Source organism: Spermophilus citellus (genome assembly GCF_964194105.1).
Source record: "Spermophilus citellus genome assembly, chromosome: 9".
Taxonomy (NCBI): domain Eukaryota; kingdom Metazoa; phylum Chordata; class Mammalia; order Rodentia; family Sciuridae; genus Spermophilus; species Spermophilus citellus.
The window spans coordinates 87209263-87236805 of record NC_138191.1 but is presented as its reverse complement, the minus strand read 5'-3'; the positions used below and the strand labels follow the sequence as shown (position 1 = coordinate 87236805).

The 27543-nt window shown below is 41.5% G+C and overlaps 1 protein-coding gene across 1 annotated transcript in view; it reads left to right on the top strand.

Moving 5' to 3' along the window:
* Nucleotides 1-27543, top strand: part of ROR1 (receptor tyrosine kinase like orphan receptor 1) — a 394480-nt gene that overhangs the window by 234443 nt on the left and 132494 nt on the right. Inside the window, exons 3-4 of the mRNA XM_081305681.1 lie at nt 26175-26462; nt 27134-27164. Of these exons, the coding sequence (XP_081161807.1) occupies nt 26175-26462; nt 27134-27164 (319 nt within the window). The remainder of the gene's footprint in view (nt 1-26174; nt 26463-27133; nt 27165-27543) is intronic.

The window sequence follows — 27543 nt, the reverse complement described above, 5'->3', positions numbered from 1 at the left end:
ACATGTGTTCTTTTCATCTGTTTTTACGCTTATAGTTTTACACACATATCTATCAAAATGCAACCATGCACATCTGTACGTGGCATTTGTCTTTCAGCAGCATCCCAAGTCTCTTTCTGAATCATTAAGTATTTTTGACATCATTTTTATTAGCCATGTAAGTGTGTTCCATTGTAGAGGTGTTTACTAACTTATTGAACTTATCTCCTGCTGTTGAAGAGTTAGGATTATTCTAGTTTTATGATGTTATAAAAAATAATGTGATAAAAAATAACTTCCAAGGTCTAGGATAGCACCTGGCCTCATGAAGGTGCTTTCTACATAGCACTATCATAAATCTGTCTGCATATTTACATCCCCGCCAGCAGGGCAGAACACCACGTTCTACTGATTACCTTTACCAACACTGGGTACAGCCATTTTATTAGTCTGTCAATTTTAAAAGAAAAAAGAAATAGCATGTTGTTTTTGTAACTCCCATTTCGTTGGATAGCTGAGGTTGAATTTTTAAATGTTTAGGGACCATAGTTTTCTCTAATGAATATTCATTCTGTGTCTCATTCTGCTACTAATATATTTATCTTTTTTATTAATTGGAAATCTGGTGGGTTTTTTTTTACAATTTTCAACATGTAATTTTGCTTATGATGTGTGTATACTAACATGAAAAAAATACATTTCTATGAAATCAAGTCTATCAATCTTGTCCTTTGGGTTTTTAAATTTGGCACTACTCTTAGAAAAGCCTTCTCTTTTCCAAGATGAAAGAAAAAGTCATTTCTGTTTTTCTAAGGTACTGTCAGTAATCACTTCCTTTTGCTGGGCACAGTGGTGCACGCCTGTAATCCCAGTGGCTCAGGAGGCTGAGACCGGAGAATCGCGAGTTCAAAGTCAGCCTCCATGACAGTGAGGTGCTAAACAACTCAGTGAGACCCTGTCTCTAAATAAAATAAAAAATAGGGCTGGGATGTGGCTCAGTGGTCCAGTGCCCCTGAGTTCAATCGCTGGTACCCCCACATCAAAGTAATCATTTTCTTTTAAAAGTCTGGATCAGGCTAAGTAATATTCCAGCCCTTGAGAGGAGAGCAAATTAATTTAGCTCAGAGCTGGCTTTCTCTGCAGCCTGGACACACAATGCTCTGAGTTGAATGATCTCCAGACTATTGGCTGTTACATGGCTGCCTTTTTCTAGGACCTCAGAAGCAGTTGTCCTTCCTGTCTTAATGCATTCTCCAGTGACATTACACAAGGCTAACCTGTCCTTTTGGAGAAGCCCTAAGGTGACGAAGGACTTGGCTCTGTTGACCAGTTGGTCTTCATTGTCACACCTCCATGCCTTGCTCCCTCCTTCCCTCAGAAAATGGCTAGAGCTAGAGGGAGGAGGGTGGCTTGGGGCTGTGCTGTCAGGAGGCTTCTCTTTCTGCTCTGGCTTTCTGACTTATGTCCTTAGATAAGTTACTTCTTTGAGCCCCAGTTTTGACATCTGTAAAATTATGGGGATTCAAAAATTCAATGGAATTTTACTCAGCATTAAAAAAGAGCAAAACCATGGCATTTGCAGGTAAATGGATGGTGTTGGAGAAGATAATGCTAAGTGAAGTCATCCAATCCCAAAAAACTAAGCACCGAATGTTTTCTCATAGTGGGATTGGGAGGGAGAGCACGGGAGGAATAGATGAATTCTAGATAGGGCAGAGGGGTGGGAGGGAAAGGGAAGGGGCAGGGGATTAACAAGGGTGGTGGAATGTGATGGACATCATTATACAAAGTACACGTATGAAGACTTGAATTGGGTGTTAACATTCTTTATATACAGAGATACAAAAATTGTTGTATATATGTGTATTAAGAATTGTAATGCAAAAAAAAAAACCCAACAACAAAGAATAGCATTATTTTAGATTAGGTAGAGAGAAGTGAAAGGAGGGGAAGGCAGGGGATTCGAGGATAAGAAAGATAGTAGAATGAAACAGACATTATTATATATGTATGTATGTGACTGTATAACCAATGTGATTCTACCAATATGTATACTCAGAAAAATGAGAAATTATATCCCATCTATATATGATATATCAAAGTATATAAGTGCATTCTACTGTCATGTATAACTAATTAAAACAAATATGAAAATTTTTAAAAAGACATATTCTAACTTTAAGACAAAGGTAAAGGTGGTGCCCAATAGTATCAGCTTTGCCCTGTTCATTTGTTGTATGTGATCATTTCAGACTTGATTATGACTCAAGTTTTCCTTCAGTTTTAAGTTTCCAAGGTGTGCACACTGTGTTTGAAACATTTTCTTAGAACCTTATTTTTTTGATGGGGCAGTTCCTGGGATTGAACTCGAGGGCTCTCAGCCACCGAGCCACATCCCCATTCCTTTTTTGTATTTTATTTAGAGACAGGGTCTCACTGAGTTGCTTAACATCTCACCATTGCAGAGGCTGGCTTTGAATTCAGGATCCTCCTGACTCAGCTTTTGGAACTGCTGGGAGTACAGGCATGCGCCACTGTGCCAGGCAACCTTATTTTTAATCAACAAAGAAAGCCCAAATACATCTCCGTATAAATTTGTAAACACTCTCAAAAGAAACAAGAAGAATAAAAATCAGTATCATACTAACACTAATGATCTGTTATGAAACTTATTATATAGATGTATCCTTATTCAGTTCCAGTATGTTTTGAACTTTGAATTAAAATAACAAATAGCCTCTGCTCTTAGGTAAAGCACCTGGTGGATGGACACCTAGACTGCATGAGTTTGCTCTGAGAATTAGGGGAGACCATGCATGACTGTGGTGGTACATTATCATTATGCTATTATTGCCCACAGAATTTCCTTTCTCTAGCTTAACAGTTTCCCTTTCTCCATGGTGTTCCCCTGGCATTAGCTCTCTGCCTTTCAAAATTCTCTTGTTCTTCACACCAATTCAAATGTCATTTTTCATGAAGCCTTTGCTAGTTTTCCAGTTAAATTTAGTTGCTCTTTCTCTTACTCAATAATGATATTTTGGTGGTATTTTGACTTAGCCCCTATTTTACTCAGGCTGCATTTGACATTTAAGCTCCTTGTAAGCAGGGACCCTGCCTTAGTATTTTGGTCATGGAGGAAAAAAGATTGATTTTTGGCTCATGGTTTCAAAAGTATAGTCCAGGGTAGGCTAGCTCCACATCATAGTGGAAGAGCATGGCAGAGGAAACCTGCTTAGCTTATGCCCACCAGGAAGCAGAGAGACAGAGGGAGAAGACAGGAAGGAAAAGGGCCAGTGACAGAATCTCCAAGGCCACACTCCCCAGTGACCTACTGCCTTCAGCCATGCCTATAGTTTTCACCACCTCCCAGTAAGTCCAAATTATTAACCCATCAAATGGATTAATCAATCTGCTGATGATTAATCAATCTGCCTTCACGATCCAGTCACATCACCTCTGAACATGGCTGCGTTCCCTAACACATGAGCTTTTCTTTTGGACATTCCAGATCCATACCATAACACTTAGTATGCTCCCCATTTGTCTGTTCCCAGTTCTCTTGGCATTCCATAAAGGTCCTGAGTGGAGTTATTTACAGTTCTTAGGAATGATGGAGGCAGCTGGGTGGGTTTAGGCTGGACCATAGAAAGCTAGAGGCAGCCTTGTGATCGACTCCAGGCGTTGGAGATAACGCCTACCAGAAGAAGGGAAAAATGACTCCACACTCTGATACCACAGTTCCTAATAGGTTTGGATGGTGAAGCAAATTTCAGCCCAATATATAGAAGATCTTCCTAATAAAAAACAAAACAAATAAATCAGAAGGTGGGGTAGGAAAGAACTAATAGTCATTGATAATCAAGGGTTGAACTGCTGCTATACATAAATTATTTCCACTCCCACATGGTCTTATAAAATAGCTTCCCTCTTTTATGGATGAGAAAATTAAAGTTCCCAAAGGGCTAAAGACTGAGTATAAGGGCCAGGGATATGGCTCAGTTGGTTGAGTGCTTGCTTTGCATGCACAAGGCCCTGGGTTCAATCCCCAGTACCACAAAAAACAAACAAACAAACAAAAACAAAAACGAAAAAAGGGATGAGTATTAGTTCACGTCGTTCATCTACTTCTTCATGCATTCCTTCCTGAAGAAGCAATCTCCCTCTCCCTAGAGAAATTGCATGGCCATTTTTGGGGAATGCTATATAAAGAGTGCTTGGGGTAGGGTGTTTGTCAGCTTTTTGTCTCTGTCACAAAAGACCTGAGCAAACAACTCCCAAAGAGGAAAGATTTGTTATGTTTCATGGTTTCAGAGGTTTCAGTCCGGGGTCAGTCCGGGGCCTGTGGCAAAGCAGAGCAATATGGTGGGGAGCACGTGGTGGTTCAAAGTTGCTCTCCTCGTGGAGGCCAGGAAGCGGAGAGAGAATGAGGAAAGGCAGGCCTCCATGACTTAACTTCTTTCCAGTAGGCTCCACTCTTAAAGGTTTCACTACCTCCAAAGAGCACCACAGGCTGGTGACCAAACCTTCAACACAGGCCTTTGGTGGGGACATTTAAGATCCAAGCCATATCAGGAGTATTGCTGTAGCTTATATTTCAGTTTTCTTCCATCTCTAAAATCTGGGGAATTCTCAGTCTCTGACATGAGTTTAATGGGAATATACCCATAAAACCTCCCTTCTACTATCTTTTTGTGGAAAAGACATATCATAAAACTCTTACTAAAATTATCACAAATTATCATATTATTTCATGGGTTTGGTCATATCAGTATTTATGAAGCTATTTGGAGAATATGGCCTTGGAAATTTCTGTTCTAATAAAATTGATTTGGTTCTGGCCAATAGGGGCTTCATTTTTCCACCAAAGGCTACTCTGTCTGAGGGAAAAAAAATGAAAACATGCATGAGTTGTCACCTGATCCTAGAAATCAGATGGATGAGGTACTTAGCCTTGCTATCCTGAGTACATTCCATGCTGAAGGTGGGTCCCTGCAGACTGAGCTCCCCAGCGTCAGCTTCTGGGGCAGGCAGCCAACTTTCTGAAGCAGCTGCCATTTTTCTTGGGTGATTCATGTGTGAAAGCGTCTCCCCCATAAGATTCTGGGTCATCTTGTTCTTCCCAGAGCCAGGGTCTTATCAAACCAGAAATGTCTATTCATACAAATGCATCCCAGTTGGGAAGTTTATGAATGTGAAGGATAGTTGTTCCATCCAAATACATGACCCATTTGGTCTGTAGCCTCTCATATTTGGCTACACTGCTTTTTTATACTTAAGAGAACTGGGCCTTAAAATCTGGAGCTGATGTACATTGTGGTGTAGCTTCAGAGATAACTTTAAATGGTCATGTATGTCTACCTTCTCAGTTGGAATGGCTTAACTCAATATTCTTACTTCCTGTTGTGAACACAGAGCCTTGAATTTGAGTACTGCCTCTGCCTGTATGTGTGTGTGTGTGTGTGTATGTGTGTGAAATACCATTCCTGGTTAAAGTAGAGATGACAACAATGAATCAACTGCCAAGAACATCCAAAACTATTTAAATTTTTTTCTCTTTTGCCCCTGGTTTCTTTTCCCAAGAAAAATATCTTCCTCTTCTTCCATTTTCATTACACAAAATGTGTTGTTTCTGGAAGAGGGTTGGGGAAGGAAATGATGACTTTTTTTTTCCCTTTTTTTGGATCTTGCAAGATAGAAAAGTCATCAAAACACTTGAATGTGAATTTGGCACTACTTTGGGATCATTTAGCCCAGTCTGCTACAAGTTTGATAGACATGATCCAGAAAAGAGTGTATCATGTGATATCAAACAATACTTTTGTGGCAAGGATAGGACAGACCCCATTGCCTGGTCCTCACTGCACAGCCTGGGAATGTCACAGATTCTCAGGTGTGTTCCAAACTGTAATGAAGACCTGATAGAGTAATCAGCACCCCCAGAGCTCACAGGAGGCCATCAGGGAGAGCGTCTTTTCTTCTTCACATTGCTTTTATGAAACTCAAGGATATGGAACCCACAACATCGAATCCTCAATTAACTGTCATTGCTTGATGCATTCAACTTTTAAAGATAAGGCTAGAAAAGGCAAGAAAATAGAAAAAGAGATTTATTTACAAAGCAGTGTCCTCTATGATCCCACCTAAATGAAATACCTATAGTGGTCAAATTCATAGAGACAGAAAGTTGCGTGGTGGATGCTAGGGTCTGGAGTGGTGGAGGAGTAGGGAATATACATTTAATGGGAATGAAGTTTTAGTTTGGGAATATGAAAAATGTTCTGGAGATAGATTGTGGTGTTGGATCACACAAAAACATAAATGGGTTTAATGCCAGAGAACTATACAGTGAAAAAGAGTTAAAATGGTAAATTTTGTTATGTACATTGTACCACAATAAGAAAAAAAAGCACAGCATTCTTGGTACAATTTATAACTTCCATACCACTGTACACATGCCTCTCCCCAAACAGACTATTACATCCTAAGGAATTATAATAAGAATTTTTCAATTAATTTTTTATTCATGTATGACAGCAGAATGCATTACAATTCTTATTACACATATGGAGAAGAATTTTTCATATCCCTGGTTGTATACAAAGAATATTCACACCAATTCATGTCTTCATACATGTACTTTGGATAATAATGTCCATCACATTCCACCATCATTTCTAAGCCCATGCCCCCTCCCTTCCCTTCTCACCCTTTTGCCTTATCTAGAGTTTATAATAAGGATTTTATACTATCTTTTATTTGCCTTGTATTTTGTTGTTTTCAAAACGATCTCATAAGTACGGTTACAAATCAGGGAGAAAGGCTCAACAGGTCTCCTTGTCCCTATTTTACAGATGAGTAAACCAAGGCCCAAAGTTACCCAGCTGATAGGCAGTGGAGTTGGTTCTGGACTCCAGGGCTTCTGGTTTGAATTCCTGTATCAAGCACAAAATTTTAAATTGATGCTAAGCATTTTATACTTACTAATCCTAGCAAGTAGACAACTACATTTTAGAAGGATTTTCAAGAATTTCAAACACTAAAGTGGTTTGGAAGCTTTGAACACAAAAATAAGCTAACTTGGGCTGGGGTTGTGGCTCAGTGGTAGAGTGCTTGCCTAGCATGTGCAAGGCACTGGGTTCTATTCTTGGCACCACGTAAAAATAAATAAGTAAAATAAAGGTCCATCAATGACTAAAAATATTTTAAAAATAAAAAATAAACTAACTTTGTTGCCCTATTGTCTAAGCATTCTGATTAACATGGGCTTTCCTGTGTGGTGACAATCACGACAAGCACTTATCTAAGACTTTCTTGAGTGCCAGGTACTTTTCTATGTGCCCTATATATACCAACTCATTTGTCCAAATGTGTACTGTTCTTTTTAATTTAAACTTTATAATTCAATTTATTGAGACTAGTGTGTGCTAAGCCCTCCTATGAGCTTCATGTACTTTATCTTATTTAATCCATATGATAGTGCGAGGCAAGAGGTATTACCAGAGCTTGGAAATCTGAAATAATTTGCTTAAAGACACTTGACCAGAAATGACAGGACCAGGATTTGAACCCAGGTCTGCCTACCTATTCACTAACTGTAGTGTGTGTCCTTCTGATCACCATCATCCCACCAGTAATGATATCATCTGGGTGGCTGAGGCAGTGTCCAGGCATGGATGCTTGGGTGGCTCATGGTTTGCTTCTTGAGGGACTTCTAAGTTTCACCCTGAAATTCTGTCTGGAAATTTGATTCAGTTGCTGAAAGTGGAAGAAATACAGCTCTCATGTTCATGCGCAATTTGCTTTTTCATTTTCTTTTATTATCCTGAGACTTACTGTAAATCACACTCTCCCATCAGTCCTGGGGGTTCTGATTATGTTCATGGGGTCCAGCTAAGAGCAAGGGTAGTAAATTACTGCCACTTTGTTTGAAAATTTTTTTAGCCACAGTACATTAGCTGCTTTTGTTTGCTTTTCCACTGGTGGTGTGCACATTTTTATTTCAGAATTTGTGTTTCTTGAATGTCTCATTTGTGAATAATGTAGCTTGCAAGATGGAATGATTGGAGGAAAAAAAATGAAAGAGGGTGTCCTGTTTGACATCTGCAAGATTTTAAAGCATTTATAGCAAAATGAATTATAGATCTCTTTCTCTCTCTCTCTCTCTCTCTCTCTCTCTCTCTCTCTCTCTCTCTCTTTCTGTCCATTCCCCACCCTCACTCTCGTTTTCTCTCAATATCTCTGTTTTACTCCATTTCCACAAAGCAATTGCTATGAAATGACCAATATGGTGGCTAATATCAGGCGACTACCAAGAAATACCTTCTTCTAGGCTTCTCTTAAGTATTTCTATTTGAAAGATTGATAGATCAGAGGGTCAGGGGACGTGTTTTATTGTAAGTTTCTGTTCCAAATTTCCTGACTTTTTTTTTTTGTAAAATAAGTAAATAAATAAGTCTTTTAGAAAGCAAAAATGAGACTAATAAGAACCAGACCCTAAAAATGATTGTCAAAATGTCAAAAAATAACTGCTTTTCCTTGAATCAATAGCATTAATCTTGAGGCACCTCCCTTTCCAGAGAATCTCCCTAATAGCTTGATCTGCTTCTCTTGCTGAGCCATCCACAGAGTGACTTATAAAGTGACACCTGATTCCTCAGTGGCTTTCAGTAATTGGTGGGGGAGTTCAGTGGGGACATTTGGTTATATATATTGATACGGTGCTGAGAAGAGAGGCACTAGCATGTGGTAGCAGCCCTGAACTTGAAGTCTTAGGAGGCTATTTTTTCACAATGTTCAAGGACCATCCTAGAGGGCTAGAAACCAGCAATGCTGCCACTTCTGAAATCCCAGCTAGGGACTGGGGTGGGATCTCAAGTTCCAGGCCAGTGTGGACAACTTAGCAAAATCCTGTCTCAAAATAAAATATATATAGTTTTAAAGGGTGGAGTGAGTAGTTCAATGGTACAGTGCTCTCCCAGCATGTGTTGGCCTTGGGTTTATCCATTAGTATAGGGAGAAGGTAAAAGAGAAAGGGAAGAAAACAGTGATGTTTGCACAGAACTCAGGTGGATTTGAAAATAGCTGGGTTTCCTGAAATTTGTTCGTTTCTCAAGTGGCTTTGGAAAAGATTTCAGTTCATATTAAAAGGAAGCTTAAGTTAGAATTTTCATTCTATCAATAATCCATTAATAATCCACTAAAATTGTTAGTAAATTTTATTAGACTTTATATTTAATATCTTCCAGGGAGGTTGTCTACCTGTAAGAACCCCCTGCTACCTGATAACTAACTGCTCCTATGACCCATCACCATGGATTCTTCAGCAGCCATATTTATGTTATGTAGCCCTGGCCCTCTGGTGAGAATTGATTGGACCAGGGAGAGGTACTTGACTCTGGTAGGGCCAGTCAAATTCTCTTTTCTGGAAATTTGGGTTTGGCTCTCAGAAACAGCCAGTTAGTATTAGTGAGTTTCTTTTAGGGTGTGAGATCAACTTGGGGGCCATGTATATATCGAAAAACCAAGAAGACTTTTTTTGCAAAGAGAGATTTAAGCAGATTCATAGAGACTATCAGAGATTGAGGGTAGAAGATTTCTGAACTGGTTCCCAGCAGCTTTTCAGCTTCTGGTTTCTGTTTCTCCTAAGTCCTGGCCAGACTCTTTGCCAGTTGTGGGAGAAACCCTGGATCCTATGTTAAATTTCCATGCACTTCATCTGCCCTTCATCCGTCCTTAAATTAGTTCCAGTAACTTGCAGCCAGAGGGTCTTAACAGAGACATGTTGTCCATCTTTCCAATATCTGTTTGCTTCATTATAGGTGGCTAAGTTGATTTTCACTCTTTGACACCCTCAAAGGTTTGAGCTGAGAACAAACCTGAGATCTCTTAGTCCTGTCCTCTCATTAGACAGATGAGGAAACTGAAGACAATAAATGCAAAGTAAATGATTTTTCCAGGATCAAACAGCCAGGATTTGATCCCTGGCCTTCTGGTCCTCAGATCAGTTAGCATTCTTTCTAGGCAGACTCTCTGGTGCTTGCCATCTATCTATCCATCCATCCATCCAGTATAAACTGAGAAAGCTCCTGCTATATGACAGGTACTTGAATACATGCTTTTTTGTCCTCAACAACCTGAGAATGTAGTAGAATCAAAGATCCTTATGCTTATTTATCCATCATTCCATGAGCTTTCCCACCTGGAGGGCACTTTGCTTGTGTTATTAGAACATCATCAGAGCATGTTCATCCAGGAATCTCCCAGAACACACGTCATTGTATGGTCTCCCCACCTCTCTAATATCTGTGATGGTCCATTTCCATAATGTACTTTTCCCTTGGAAGCTCCTGGAATGCAAGAACTGCATGGAGTCTTGACTTTCACCTCCTAGAGTGGAATCTTACAAGATACATCTTCATAAAGTGTCTAGCATTCTAAAGAATTTATTTCATCCTTTAGAATCTTAAATGAACACTGTGCATTAATTATCTGTGGAATCTTACAAGGTACATCTTTAAAAAGTGTCTCGCATTCTTAAGAATTTATTTCACCCTTTAGAATCTTAAATGAACACTGTGCATCAATTATCTATTATTAGGAAACAAACCCCTCCAAATTTAATGGCTTCTTTCAAGAATCCTGTATTATCATCATCTCTCAGGATTCTGAGAGTTGACTGACTTCAACTACATGGTCCTCGCTCAGTCAGGGCTTCTCACGTGACTGCAGTCAAATGGTGGCTGTGCTTCCATTATTTTGAAGACTTGGTCATTCACATGCCTGGTGACGGGGCTCAGAGGACTCAAAGAGCTGGCAGCTGGAACAGGTGGGGCCTTCAAGAGCATCTCTTTCTCTCAGAATTCTCTGCAGGGTGGCCTCAGGGTAACTGGTAGCTGGAGGCTCCCAAAATGACTACCCTCAGCCTTTTCTAACCTAATCTCCCAAGTCATTTACACAGTGTCACTTTGGCAGCATACTGTTCCTCAAGGCAGCCACCGGATGCGAAGAAAGAAGAAATGGGCTCCACTTTATTATGGAAGGAGTATAAAAAAATTTTCAGACCTGTTTGTACATCTCTGCTTTACACTTCTTCACACATAGGACATACAAAAAGAAATAAGCACTGTCTCTGTCCTCCAGGAGTTTTTATTTGACTCAAAAGCCATGTTTTTTTTAGACAACTGCTGGTTTGGGGCTTCACTGAAAGATACATGAATTCCAAATAGTCTCAAGTTACTGAACACCGTGAGTAATTGTGGCTAAATAGTTTGCCACTTTTAGCCACAATTACTCACGGTGTTTAGTAACTTTAGATTTCAGTGGCCTGGGAGTTAGTATGGGCAAGCAGATGGGGTCAGGGTCTCATTTTACCATGCAACTCTTGTGTGCTGGGAATTGCCTTGATATTTTGCAGGAATGGACAGTGAGTATGCCTTGGACCTCCCAAGAGAGCAAGAGCCACTCCTAGAGATATAACCCATGGAAATACTGCAAAAGGGAAAGAAGATTTTAAGCACGAAGGTGTACATTAGGGCATTTTTAAACAATAAAAATCAAGATGGAAGCTATTCAGCTAATGGGGAAATCCTTTCATTAGGACTTCTGATGGAAATCCATCATCAGGAGTCTGTGTCTGCTTTTCTCTGGATTTCTGAGGTGACACCTACATGGTGAGGAAGAAACAGGGACACAAAATCAGGATCCCAGCAAATGCTTCTCCATCTAAAGTCCTCACCCACTCTCCTTCCCCTGCTCAGGTCAGCTCATGCTTCCTGAAGTCCAGCTCTGAGCACAGTGACCCCTTTAGCCTTATGGAACAGCTGCCCATTGCCAGCCAGATGAAGTGTAGAGCTACTCATTCCTGATGAAGCTCTTGCCTCAGTCTTGCCCAACTTGTCTGTTCTGCCTTTGTGCTCATTACTACCTTCACCTTCCCCAAAAGCAAACCATTTATTCCCTTGCTTCTACTCACTCTAGCCACCTGCCTTTCAGCCTTCACTCAAACCATTCCTTTGCCCACAGCAAGCCATCTCCTCCTCTGCCTCCTGAGAGCAGAGCTGACCTGCAGAGGTAAATGATGGATAGCTGGAAACTTCCATGAGTTGCAGCAGTCTCTTTGTGAAAAAATTTAGATCCATGATATTAACAAGATGGTTATTAGGACCATGATGAAAAAATGCCTCAGGGCTGGCTCCTCAGTGTGCTTGAGTGAGTGGGACATTGTTAGCCCTCACCGTGACTAGGGGGTGCATTTAACAAATATTGGGCAGGAACTTATGACATCAAGCCCTCAGCCATAGACAGGCAATTCTGCAGGAACTTTCCTGCCTAAATATCAGTGATGTCTTGACAGAGGCACAGAGTGAAGCGGGAAAGTATGGGCAGTGCACGTGGAGTTTTTAGCAGATATGTGCGGGATTTGTCGGAGCATCACCAAAGCTGGCATCTGGCTTGTGTGCCCTACTCTCCCCAGCCAGCCCCCTGCCAGCCTGCCCCTCCTCATTCCTGATCATCCCTGCCTTCCATTAAAGTCCAGCTCAGGCATGACCTCCTCCCCCAGGCCCTCCCTCATTTCTATAGCTGGACATGCTCACTCCACCCCTCCCCCAGCATTAAACAATATCTTTCTTTCCTCTTCCCTGTTCTGATTATTTGTATAGGTTTCTTTTTCATTGCTCTTCTGTGAGGTTGGGGGAGATGGGACAGGTACCCCTCAGTGCCTGCACAGGTGTTTAAGAAGTACTTGCTTGTTTTTCTTTTTCCCTCCTCTCTCCTGTACTTCTGCACTCCTCTGAATGCCTGCACATTCCAGCAAGAGGACAGGAAGTCTGGGGTTTCTCTCCCTCTCCACTCTGTGCAGGTCTTTCCCACTCTGCTTGATGAAAGGCAGGGTACCGCCTGGCCCCCATGCCACCGCCACACAGTGACCCCAGCCGTCCATTTTGGTGTCTGTCTCCATCCTTCCTAACTCCTTCGCTCAATGTCTTGAGCTCGTACTTGTCTCCTACTGTCACTCTAACTTGTATTTTCCAATTAGATCCCTGGAGTGTCTCCTTCTTTCTTCAAGATCTACAGGGCTATTGAAGGACACAGGCCACGTCTCCTCCTTTTTAAAAAGCCAAGCCATTGCCAAGTGTTGCCTCCTTTGGAGCAAGGACAGACCAGGCTGCATCCAGGGCCTTCGAAGACAGAGTCAAAATGTATTTTTGCTACCTTGTCTTGACCTCATACTTGGCTTCTATTATTACTCTGGCCTGAAAAATGGGTTGTTTCCTTCTTTGACATCCCTGAACATGCTCAGATTCCACTCCTTCATGCTGGTCTCTTTACCTGTTAGATTCCATTGCCAGGATGAGGGACCACTTGGCTCCATGTATTCACCTATTTGTAGAATATTTTCCACATCTATTTTTTTGCAGTTCTGTGCTAGCTTTCAGAAACTGCAATGAGCAAGGTGTAATTGGATCCCCAAGGTTCAGTCTTCTGTGTGGAACTGATTTTATCCTTTTGCTACTAAAAAATAGTACTCACTTAAGTCTTTTGATGTAGTTGTTTTATTTGTGGCGCTGGGAATTGAACTCAGGTGCACTCTATTATTGAGCCACATCCCCAATCCTTTGTACTTTTTTTTTTTTTTTTTTTTTTTTTGAGACAGGATCTCATTGAATTGCTGAGACGGGACTCAAATGGATGATCTCCTGCCTCAGCCTCCTGAGTTGCTGGGATTACAGTTGTATATCGCTGCACCCAGATCACTCCGTTTTTAACTCTAGATCCCTCAATGCTCTTCTGTTTTCTTGCAAAAGCAGTAGAGCAGATAATATCTGGTGTTGAGGAATTTGATTCAAAATGTGAGGGCAAAACCCCTGTTCATTAGAGGACATTCAGGTGACAAGCATTTCACCAGTGTGCTATGCTTCTGGAAAGGGATCTGGGGTGTGGTCAAGTCAGCAGATTCTTTCAGATTTTGAAACACAAATCTTACACAAGGGATGGAGACAGAGGGAAGAGAGAATGGTGTGTGTGCCCTTCCATGCTCCCTGAAGTTTACATCCTGGGAAATCCTGAAACCAGAATGTCAGCCTCAGTGGAACTGAGCTGGAATGTTCTGAAGCAGAGGGACACAGCTTCTGTTCAATCAAGATGTGACTTTAGAAAACTGAGGTGCTTAATATAAAGCAGAAAGGGGCGCGCAAGATCAGGAACCACGGAACAAGAATGAAGCACCAAAAAAGGTTTATGGGGGGGAGCTCCCAGGTGAGGTTCACCAGTCCACCAAAGGGTGAGGAGTGGGGAAGTTGCAGGCAGGAAAGGCAAGAACAACGCTAAAGAGGGAATCTGGAGATAGGAAGGCCTGGGCCATCTAAGTGACAGCTACCTACAGCAGGTTGGCAGAGCTGAGTTTAGTGGGTCGCATCTGTCTCGGGTTGGTCAGGGCAGATGTGAAATGACAGGGTGATTGCTTCAGCCCTGGGAACCTGGTGGTTGGGGTCCTTTGCCATGTCAGCTTCTGATTGGCCATTTCTGGTCTCGTCAGCCAAGTGGAAAGTCCTGCCCACAGCCTGAAAGGGCCAGGGAAAGGGAAGCCTGCCCACTTAAGAGTTAACTCTGTGGTCCCTATTGGAATAAAAATTCACAGGCCAGAAGGGGAAACTTTTACATTTACAGCCACCCAGATTCCACGTAAAGCCATCAAATCCGAGAATTTATGATGACTGGGCAAATGGCTACCTTAGAGTCAGGCCAAGGTAGCAAAAATACACTTTGACTCTGTCTTGGAAGACCCTGGATGCAGCCTGATTCCTCCTTGCTCCAGGCTCCAGAAAGGGCTGAAGCACAACTATGGCATCTGCAGAAAGCAGTGACAGGCCTCCATCATGAGCACCATGAGCCATGCTGAAGCTGAGGCGTCTCCCGTTCAAAGTATGGAAACCACAGAGGTGACTTATGATGTGTTCTGCTTGCATTGGCCCAAAGCCCAAACCAGAACTGTATTTCAGGCTTGGCCTTCCAGTTACTATCTCCAGTCATTTAGAAGTTCATTACGCAGACCGACTCCTCCCGTCCTGCTGTCACTAAGGGCTGCCAGCGTTTTTCATGGGTTTACAGCTCAGCTTTCGAGGAGGAAAGTGCAGTTTTGAACTGGCAGTGTGGCCTGAGCCTAGGAGGCAAAACCTTCCCTTTTTGGTTGTTTTTAAGTTTGCACCTTGCTAGGTTATAGTGACATAAAAGCTAGTGGTTTCCCTCTTGTTATTAGATTTGGTTTTGAAGGCCCAAGAATTTCTGTATCATGCCATAAGCATTTAGCTACAGAGGAAGATTTCGGTTTTTAATTTTTCAATTACCATTTTAAAGTTAGGGTGAATGAGATTGCAAAAGTCAAAAGCAAGACTACGAATATTTCTGCAAGACAAGTGGACCTAATGTCCAAGCCAAAAACCTTGAGTCCAATATTTCAGTTGGAAAAGTTTGATTATTTATCAAAATGAATCCAGCATCCTCATGGTTAAGTATGTTTCTGCTCACCACTTCTAAATATTCTCAGCATTTTAAAATGGAAATAAAACATGCACCCATGGTAATTATGAAGTAACAAAATGACAACCCCCACCCAAATAATGAAAATTTTAAGAAAAATAAGTTGACCACCTCAACCACAAAACTACATAGATTGGGTGGCTTATCAATAACAGAAATTTATTTCTCATAGTTCTGAAGCTGGAAGCCCATGATGAAGGTGTAGATATTGTAGAGTGCTGTGAGGGTTCCTTGGCAACCATCTTCGTCTGTGACTTCCTGTGGCCAAGGATTTCTTTCATGAAGACACTAATCCCATTTATGAGTGCTTCACCCTCACGACCTCTTCAGCTCCAAGGCTCACACCTCCTAAAACCATCACATTGCAGCGGGGGTAGTTTTTCAACATACAGATTTTAGGGAGCCATATACCTTCAGTCTATAATATCCACAAAAGCTTATAACTAGAAAAAAAAAAAACAGTAGAGTAATTGTGTTGGTGGTTGCTCATGATCCCATCAGATAACCTGCTCCTAGAGAGATAATAAGGATTTAAGGCAAAGATCACTACCACTGGTGTGAGAAAGAGGCACCTCTGATTGGACTCAGGTTAGTCAATGCAGGAGAAGTTCTTATTGGCAGTAGGGTATCAAATAGCAGGTGGGGAGGGGACAAGTTGGGAGTGGGGCAGGAGAGTGGAACTTTGCTCCCATCCCAACAGTGACAAAGCCAGCTATGTAAAAACTTCTGTAAGCTTTGCCATCTTCTGTAAAATGCTGCTAGAAAAACCTGCCCACACCACCATCCCTGGGTTCTGCATAAAATGTGCCGGGTAAGGATAAAATGCAATGATATGCAAAATGCCTTCTCCTTCTGCCTGGATCAACTATAACTGGGACACAAAGCAGTCTAAGTGTGCAGTCCAGTCATTCTTTTTCTGCATGGATCTTAAGGACTTCAGAGGAAAAGGCAGTTTCCTTAAGCTATTAAGAGTCCATTTACATACAATTGGTCTACTTGTAAAAATACCTATTCATTAAAACAAACCCCTCAGGTAGCAAAGTTTTCTTAAACTCCTGTGAGTGGCTCTGTGTATTGAGTGGGCTTCCTAAAGAAAGACCCACAAAGGCTGCTCTATTTCCCCATTAGTTGAGATTTATAGGGTGTTTGGGTCTAAGTGTACCTTTGCAGAACTTTTTCTGATGTGGTGTGTGTTCCCTGCGTCCTTTGCCATCTGTTGTCTGATCCAATGGGCCTTCAGTAAACCCCCAGCTATTATACAGAGGTCATTAGCTCAAGCCCAGCTTGAGGCATTTGTATTTATGTTCTCGGGAAAATTGAGTGGCGGTCCCGGACCCAGCCTGGCACAGCACTTCTTTTCACTTTGAACCATCGTATGCCCAGGTCAACAGCAGCTTTGCTCAGCCAGAAAGTATGTATCTCCATTGTGCTGTCTCTGGGCCTAGCTAGGGACAGTTGGAATCTGGAAAGTTCCAGCTGACCTCTGGGTTAGAAGGGCAGTTTCACTCCTTATCAGTCACATGACCTTCAGTAACATGTCTTTGCATTGGTCCTTCTTGTGGACCGAGGGAATTGTCGGGGAGAAATCTCCTGGCAATTTTTGAGGAATAAATAGTTACACGGCTTTGGGCAAGAGTCCGTGGTTAGAAAATGGTAGCTTTATCACTGTGACCAAGTGCTTTTCCGTGGGAGAATGATTTGGGGAGCATGTTTTTATGCTTATGCTAGGATTGCAGGTGGAACTCACAAGTCAGAGTATTTAAAAAAAAAACACTTTTAGTGTTCCAGAGATAGATTATCTCATTTAACTTCCACAGCATCTCTCATGGATAAGTACAATTATTAGCCCCATTTTCCAGTTGGGCCAACTGAAGCTTAGAGGTCAAGTGACAGAAAGTAAAAGATAGAGCTTGGATATGAAGCCAAGCATCCCAGCTCCAGAGCCCATGTTCTTAGTTACCCTATTTTTATTTATTCTAATGGTGATGGGGATCTGAACCCAAGATTTGCACATGCTAGGTTAGTGCTCTACTGCTGAGCTCCATCCCCAGCCCAATAGTCTGTTCTTATAAATAGCACCTCCAAGGTGGCTGACCCTCAAGAACTAAGCTCCTGCAAATGGGATCATGCAGCTGTCCTGGGCTCCCACCCTGTAGCCAGTTTACCTCCTCCTTTTCTCTTACCTGAGGTTCCACGGGCTCAGACACCCCTCAACGGATAATGAACTGTGGTTATTCAGAAGTCCCCTGCCACTTCGGCTGATTTTTATTAAACACAGCTTGTGGCTCTGACTCAAGAATGCACAAGCTGATTTAGATTATGCTTTGCATTGAGTTTATTAAGATAAAAAATATTTCCCGAGATAGTGAGTCAGAAGTATTTATGGTGAAGTGTACCGAAAGTGAACGCAGGTTGATAGCATGAACAAAATGTTCTCCCAGAGTCAAATGTGATGACCTAACTGTGTTTGGCAGCCTTCCTTTATGTTTAGCTAAGCATTTTATTTCATGTCAGGAGCCTCCTCCATCTGTAAGAGGGAGAGGTCATGTAGGAGGCTAGCATTTTGGCATGTGCCCCTCTTGATACCCAGGCCCAGGCCCTAAGCCTAATTGCACCCTGCCCCTTGCCTGACTGGCTGCATTGTCATGGCAACGCCCCGTTCAACTTTTTATATCTCAAGTTTCTTTCACCTGTCAAAATGGGACTAGAACTCTTGGCCCTGCCTCCATCCCGAGGGAAGATGGAAGGGCACTTTGAAAATTAAGTAATAAATGTTGGGAGGGATTTGTGGACCTGTGGATGTGATGTCTTGTCAAGCAGGACCGTAATAAATGGGGTGTCTCCAAAGCTAATTTGCCTGAAATTCACTTGAGCTTTCCATTTACTTAATCAACCAGCATTTATTAAATGCCTACAAAGTTTACAATAACACATGGAGCTCTGGGAGGAATATAGAAAGGAAAAAAAGAGGAAATGGTGTCTCAATTCCCGAAGAACTCATAAACTAACTTCTTTTTTCTTGCAGTTCACTTTTTAGGTTGATTAAGTCTCAGGATACAGGATGCCTGGGCTGTATTTAAAAAGCTCATTCTCTATGGTGACTTCTAGTTACGTCATAAGTAACTAGTGGTGATTTACTTGTTTCTAGTACCGGTGGGTATTATCACGTGATGGGTGGATTTATAAAAAGGGCAAGAATATTTGTAGTCCTGGTTACAGTGATGGAAAGCACAGTGAAAGACTATAATCTGTGTTTATTGAGAAATGGGGCATCAGGTAATTGTATGGTTTCTGGTGTCCAGAGGGCCTGAATTTGTGTCCTGATTCTACCACTTTCTGGATGTATGAACACTTCTGTGTCTCAGAGTTTTGGTTTTTTTTTGGGGGGGGGCGGGGGAGGATGGTGCTGAGGATTGAACCTAGGGCCTTGTGCATGCGAGACAAGCACTTTACCAACTGTCCCCAGCCCGAAGCCTACAGTATCCCATATTCCCAATTGGTTTCCCATCTAAGGACTAACCAGGCCCGACCCTGCTTAGCTTCTGAGATCAGATGAAATTAGATGCATTCAAGGTAGTATGGCTATAGACTCAGCTTTTTTTAATCTCTAAAATGAGGGTAATAACAATGCCTATCTCACAGGTGTGTTCTCAAGTTTAAATAAGATGATGTACGTGAGATGTTCAGAACAGTGCCCAATCTTCATAAATTAGAAGAAGAAGCAGCAGGAGAAGGAGGGGGAGGAGGGGGGAGTGGTGTTAGCTTTTTAACTTTTTGTGAGTGGGGGAAATGGTGGCATTAAAAGGATACTGGCATTTCATTTTCCTATTTTTTAAAAAATACCGATTTTTTTTATTTGGAGTCTCAAACTTTTGCCCATATAGGACACAGTCATTTGGGACTCTCCCAGAGCTTGTTTAGAAATCACCCCTTTCTTCTCTCTGACTTAAAATGCTCAAGGCTTGAGCTAAACTGTCTTGCTCTTAAGAATTTCAGACCAGACCAGAAGGTGGAAGGGCAGTAAAGGGCAGCTTAGAGTGTGATGGGAAGAACACTGGACTTGAACTCCAGATCCTGGCTCTGCCTCTTATTAACTGTGAGCTTTGGAGTAGGTCTTATATCCTCTGATGCAGTGTACACATCCTGACGTACAAAGCAATGGTGCACAAAACAGCTGGGGCCTTAGTGCGTATCAAGACAGAGGCACCAAACTGTGCCACACCAGTGGTCATCTTCTCCATGGCTATCCACCTGCAGTTAAAATAAAACAAAAAGTCAATTGCACTTTAGAATGTCTTCAACAAAGCAGCAAAATTTATTGATTTTATTAAGTCTCGACCCTGGAGAATGTCTCTTTAGTATTGCATATGGCAGAATGGGAAGCTTACGTAAAGATCTCTAGCTGACTCCTGAGGAACCAGTACAATGAGGGTCTCAAAGAAAAGCACTTGAGTTTTGAGCGGAACTAGACCCATTTTACTTGAAGGAATGACTAACAAACTATGTGTAGTTATTCTTGAGATTTAACCAAATGAGCCTGCCACTTCAAGGAAATAGGAGATAGCATTTGTTGCCAGCAATAAAATTTGACCTTTCAAGCAAAAAATAGAAGTTTGGAAAACTTTTAGCTATCACCATGAACTTCATCACTTCCTAATCTTGTCTGATGTCATTGATGATATTGATGTATGTGACTTTTCTATATTATATAATTAAATGTGTCCACATGTGAAAGATATATATATATATATATATATATATATATATATATATATATATATATATGATCTTATGTTTTTTAACGGACAACACATTCTGTTTCAAAACCATACATGGATTGGTGATGCATTCAAAGTGCAAGATAAATCAGTCCTTTTTAATGTAATGAAGTATGAAATGTTCATTGATATGGTTTAGATTTCACCTGGCAATTTAAGAAACTACCCCTTGTCGAATTTTGGTGTAGTATCAAAGAACAGCATCCTAAATTATCTAAAAGGCTGTTAAAATGCTTCTGCCTTTTTCAAATGTGGGAAGTCAAGATTTTCTTCAACAAATACAATTTATCTCCACAGCCTGAATGTTAATCCAGGAGAATACAGTAGTCTCTGCTCTAAAAGCAAATACTACATTTGCTACAGTATAAAAATCATGCCATTCATCCCTCTATTGTATGTGTGTGGAAAGTATAGTTGCTTTCATTAAAATATTTATTTTAAGTTGGGGTTATTTTGCTCTTTGGGGTCTTCAGTATTTTACATACTAAAATCCTGAGACTGACTGAAAGATTCTGGAATTTCTGTTCTAGAGCATGCACTCTGGAGCCAAAATAATTTGAAATCTCATGTCTTCTTAGTGTCTGTGTGATCTTGAACAACTTCTTACCCTCTCTGCCTTGAATTTCTCATCTGTAAAATTTTCATAACAGCACCTGCTGTGATAATAAGTACCATTTGTCATTACCACTGGTATTGCCACCAGGAGACAGAGTTAGTTCAGGGACATACAACTAAAGGTGGAGTCAATTGAACTGAGACTTTTTTCTCTCAAGCTAGATTATACCCCACCTCCCACCCACAAGTCTGACATGTCAATATTTATAGTCTAAGAAAGAAGGGGGAAAGGGATCAGAAATGTACCACAGTCCAAGCACACATTGTCAGAGGTATCAAACCACCAGAAAAAATTACAAACAGCCAGATTCAAATGTAGGGCCAAATGGCATTGTCTTATATTCAGGTTCAGCAGGCACCTATTGCCTGTCATTTAATGGTTCTGCCCACGTGGAAATACAAACTTCCCCCAGAAGGGGCAGACCCCCAGAGACCCCAGCAATAGACAACAAATGCAAAGCCCAAGGAGGTGAAGTGGCTGTGGGACCCCCACAGCTACTAGGGGTAGAACTGGTATTTGAGTCCAGTGTGCAGGTCAAGCCTAGGTGTTCTCTGAAAGGAACAGCTAGATCAGAGTCTGCAATGGTCACACTGAGCTTTGGATAAGACTAGAGTTGGGCCCCTAGCATGGCCCACGAGGCTGCCACCGACGTTCCAGCTGGTTGTGGGAAGAGAATGGATCCTGGCCAAGGGCTCGTTAACAACAAGAAAGAGAGCAGGGATGCAGACATGCGTTTTCACTTTATTTTATTCCCGGCACAGAATGCCTTCCTGTCGTTTAGGCAAAATGCTGTTCTGATGCTTCTGGTCTTTGCCCAGCTGAGGAGCAGACCATTTGTTAGTCCTGCGTGCTAAGTGAGTAGCTACAGATGGCCAACAAATGCCAATCTTCTTCTATGTTGGGAAGAAGTCAAGACCAAATCTCCAATTGTGGCAAGGCTCCATTGCTCAGTAAACACAGAGATCTGTTTATGTTTCCTTTGTTCTTTCCGGAAACACACTGGTTTCCAGTTGCCCTGCACCCCTCTTTTTGTTTTTAGATGGGTGTAATATGGATACTGAACAGAGCAGGTCAGGCAAGATTCCTGGCCCCCGGAGGGGCACTGAAACACCCATTGGAAACATGGCTGAAGCTCAGACCCCTGGAGGTAGGGGAAGAACCCTGGCCTGGGAGTGGCTGTGTGTTGGGTTCCACCCTGAGTTAGGCAGCAATCCCAGCTCTGTGCCCAGCCCTAGGTGGGGCTCAAGTACCAAAGCAGTTTGATGAAGCGGGAAGAGCCAGATGGTGGAACCAAAAAGATGTGAAATGGACCTTAGTTTGGCCAGAAGACCTTGAGCAAGTCACTTCCCCTCTCTAATCCCAGGTTTCCTCCTCCTAAAGCAGCAATAGCAAGTCTCCCTCGCAGAGTTACCATGTTGGTAAATACTAAAATAAACCCTCTACATATGGCAGCATCACAAGGCCCTCTGTTATTGCTGCTGTTTGGGCGGCTGCCTCCCTTGGATTTCGTATAGGTGTGAGGCCAAGCTGAGAACTAAAGGCCATTGGTGATGGAATCTTTGGGCAGTTGGCTGTGTGATCATAGGCAAGTTAGTTTATCTCTGAGTCAGAATTTTTTCATCTACAACTGGGAATCCTGGTCAATTAATGTGCCTTTCCTACTGACCCAGACATTAGAGGATAACAGGGGATGGAGGCCATGAAAACATTATGTAATCTGCCATTATGTAGAGGTTATTATTATAAAAATGATAGTAGCAACATTGATTAACATTTCTGAGTGCTTATGTTTCACCAAACACTGGTTTTAAGTGCTTTACAGCGTCACCTGATTTAATCTTTCACTAACGGTTTTGCCAGGTGGAACCCTGTAATTCCTATTTTTCAGTTGGCTAAACTGAGGTACTGAGAGGTTAAATAATTTGCCCAGGTTCACACAGATAGGCAGGGGGAAGACCAGAGATTCACACCCAGCCAATTAAATTCCAGAATCTATCCAATGGAAAATTAATAACTACGCTTATATTGGTATTATATGATTGCTATGTCTACATTTCTCTCTACAGAGAGTGTGTAGTTATACATTATCAAAGCGTCAGTTGGAGTTTAAAGCTGTAATAATAACTCCCTACCTTCTGGACATATCTCAAAACATCTAAAGATCATGTGTGATTATATTCATGAACAAACAGATTCACGGATTGAAAAGATAAGTATAATAAGTACAAAATAGTATATATATATATATATATATATATATATATATATATAGCATCATATATATGTACGATTCATATGCATACATATGTGCATATTATGATATATGAAATTATAGTTTTCTTATAGAAACATGCTCTAAGCTAGAGATCAGAATATATATTAAGAAAGCAAGGCATTAGCAAAATCATTTATGGAACCATGATTGTGTGTGGTGAGAAATAATTATTCACTGGCTTAGGTGAGATGAAAACTATTGTTATGGTAACACAGTGAATGATGGTCATGCTTAGTCTCTTTTCCACCACATGCACCCGGTAAGTGCCATTCACACATGCGGCACGCTCCTGAGGGGCTGCCAGATTTTAGCAACACCCCTTCCCAATTTGTTGGTGGAAAATGAAAGCAAATAATGAATCATTTATTTTTAGCATTTATGAACTCATTTTATAGGCATTCAAGTAATTAAATAACCCAGTTAAGGAGCCCAAAAATGTTATTTTCCAATAAATGCAATAAATTTACTGTTTCAACTGTGCTGTTCGATACAGTAGCCACTAGCCACTTGTGGCTGTTTATGTTTAAAATCTGGTTCCTCTGTCCTCTAACCATATTTCATGAGCTCTGTAAGCCATGTGTGATTAGAGGCTGCCAGTCACTGCAGCTCATAAAACACGTCCATCCCTGCAGGGAGTTGCTGGACGCTGCTGGGCTCTGTGATGCATGGGGAAGGGGGACTAGAACCTTCTGTGGCCTGCCTTGCAGCTGCTTGCTGTAGGGTAGCAATGAAGGCAACTGCTTAACAAGCATCCCAGGTTTGGGGCTAGGGATGGACAGAGAGCAGTGAATGGTGGGAAAGTATGACAGAGAATCTACCCAAGGATGCGTGGTCAGGAAAGACAAAACCAAAGGGAACTGCATATATGTGAAGAGCGAGCAATTTTTTAAAATAGTAAATCTAATTTCAAATTATTTTCTTTGCCTCTGGGTTCCACAACTAATATTTAGTATGATTTTTAAAACAGTATTTATTGAAGAATAATCCTAAATATAACTTATTTCATTGTTAAAATCTTTGATGCAACAAAATCACAGAAGAAGCCAAACACAATTATAGCATGATTCCATTTATATGAGATCCTGGCATAAGCAAATTAATTATGATGATAGAAATTAGAACAGTAGTTGCCTCGGGGATAGGAGGGAGGATGTGTTTGAGAGCAGGTACAAAAGACTTCAGGGTAGTTTGTGGGACACTGATGTTCTGTCAAGAAGGAGCATTAGCTGGAGGCAGGGCACATGCCTGTAATCCCAGCAGCTTAGGAGGCTGAGGCAGGAGGATCATGAGTTCAAAGCCAACCTCAGCAACTTAGCAATGCATTTAGCAACTTAAGAAGACCCTATCTTTAAATAAAAGTATATAAAAAAGGGGGGGCTGGGGATGTGGCTCATTTGTTAAGCACCCTTCAGTTCGGGAAGTTTTCATGCACATTTCTCAGTCTTGTGCCATGTAGATCTAAATGTGTTGCTCCTGCTTTTTCTAGGTTTTTTTTTTCAATATTTAGTTGTAGTTGGACACAATATCTTTATTTTATTTATTTTATTTTTATGTGGTGCTGAGGATCGAACCCAGGGCCTCGCTTGTGCTAGGTAAGCACTCCACCGTTGAACTACAACCCCCAGCCCCTTTTTCTAGCTTTTGATGATTTGTTTGTTAACAAAAGTGGCCAAGCTGGGGGCAGGGGGAGCTGGGATTATGGCTCAGTGGCAGAGCTCTTGCCTCACATGTATGAGGCACTTAGTTCAATCCTCAACACCACATAAAAATAAGTAAATAAAATATTGTGTCCATCTACAACTAAAAAAATATTTTTTTAAAAGTGGCGAAACCGGAAGTATGTTTGCCAGAGGTTAAGAAAGATGTAAGTTTAGAGTAAAAATAATTTTAGGTAAATTTTATCCCCACCCCCGCCACCCCCGTTCTTCTGTTGGAATTTGCAACGAGGAGCATGCATTATTTTTATAATCTGAAACACAAAGGTTCATTTTGTATTATCTTTTTTATGATTTTATTTATTTATTTATTTTGCATTACAATTCTTAATACACCATTATACAATAATTTATCATATCTCTGATTATATATAAGGTATGTTGACACCAGATTCACATCTTCATACATGTATTTTGTATAATGATGAGGGTCTCCTTTCACCATCCATGCTATTCCCCTTCTCCCTCCCTTTCCCTCCCACCCTTATTCCCTATCTAGAGGTAATCTTCCTCCTTGCTCTCCCTCCCAACCCCATTTTGAGTCACTCCCCTTATATCAGAGAAGACATTCAAGATTTGTTTTTTTGGGATTGGCTAACTTCACTTAGCATAATCTGCTCTAATGCTATCCATTTCCCTGCAAATGCCATGATCTTATTATTTTTTATTGCTGAGTAATATTCTATTGTGTATAAATGCCACATTTTTTTATCCATTCATCCACTGAAGGACATCTAGGTTGGCTCCACAGTTTAGCTATTGTGAATTGTGCTGCTATAAACATTGATGTGGCTGTGTCCCTGTAATATGCTGTTTTTTTTAGGTCCTTTGGGTATATAGTCTGAGAAGAGGAATAGCTGGGTCAAATGGTGGTTCCATTCCCAGTTTTCCAAGGAATCTCCATACTGCTTTCCAAATTGGCTGCACCAATTTGCAGTCCCACCAGCAGTGTATGAGTGTACCTTTTCCCCCACATCCTCTCCAGCACTTATCTTGTCTTATCTTAAAAAGTACATTTATCCATGGGTACCATGTAGTTATTTGAGGACTTTGAGTTTTATATTCTGATTAGTAATAAATTTCCCTCCAAGCAGCAGGCCCTGTGGATGAAGGTTAGCAGTCATGGTCTTGGTTAATGCCACTGCTTCAATCCTCTGCTTTCTCCACGTGCTTCCCCTCTTCTGCCTCTCTGTGACTCGACAGTGGAATCCATTCAGGTTGCTAAGAGGTTCTCTCCAGCCCTCTCACTTCCTTCCTTCTCCCTTGTGTCACAGATTCTTATCTGACCCTGGATGAACCAATGAATAACATCACCACGTCCCTGGGGCAGACAGCGGAACTGCACTGCAAAGTCTCTGGAAATCCACCTCCCACTATTCGATGGTTCAAAAATGATGCGCCTGTGGTCCAGGAGCCCCGGAGAATCTCCTTCCGGGCAACCAACTATGGCTCACGGCTGAGGATTAGAAACCTCGACACCACAGATACAGGCTACTTCCAGTGTGTGGCAACAAATGGCAAGAAGGTGGTGTCCACCACTGGAGTCTTGTTTGTCAAGTTTGGTAAGCAGCCTCCTACTGGGGATGGTCTTTGACCCAAGCCCAATGTGCTAGGACAACCAGAGTCCACCAGGGCAAGGAAGAAGGAAGTAAGCACTAGATGGTAGTGCAGTCCTAAACCTAGCAGAGCTGTACCCAATTTGCAGATAAATAATTCATGGCCCAGTAATTAATTAGCATATTTAGGATTGTGCAGTTAGTAAATAGCAGAGCAGGAATGGGGTCCAGTTCTGTCTGATCCTAACACCCTTACTACAAACCACCATGCCTCAGAGCTCTTCTTCTCAGCAAGGATGCTCCTGTCCTGAAAGCCGGGAGCATGGCAGTGAGCATGCCCTTCTTCCATGCAGCTTCCTCAGAGATGGGAAGCCCCCTCATGCAGTCACTCAGCCTTCTATTGGAAGCTACCTGCCCATCTGAAGATGCACTCTGTTGGCTCGTCTTTTAGCATTTTTCAGCCCCTGAATTGTGGAATAGAGATATGTTCTCATTGCTATGCTTTTATTCACAGAGGTGGTTGGAGAGGGGAGCTGGAGTAAAATAATAAATCCCAGAAAAATAAATATCCCCTCTAGGTGGTTGAGAACTTTAATTTGTAATGGTTTGATTGTACCCACACTCACCCTCCAATTATCCAACTGACTATTTCTTTTGTTTTTCTTTCATTTCTTCAGGACCCCCTCCCACCGCAAGTCCAGGTTCCTCGTAAGTACTTTGAGTCTCCTTTTCTGTCATTTCTAAGCATTTCCTCATTGGTTTCTAGGGCAAAGGCAATGTTGTTCCCTGATTGGGCCCAAACACTATGTTTTCAAATGTCATTCCATTTTGCTTTTACTCTGATATGAAGATTCACAGGAGTCCAGCATTGGCAGTAATCTTAAGTGTGGTAATGTGGAATCTGAATGATCAAAGCAACAAATCTTATTACATTTACTATTTTAAGATGAATCTAACATTTAGTGGCAACAATGGACTCGGTAAAAATCAAACAAAAAATGACAGGGTGCTGGCTTGGGAAACTTTACTCCAGCTTAAAGGGTCTGTTGTACATACTGTAAGCATTCTGATACTTTAAATTATTGAA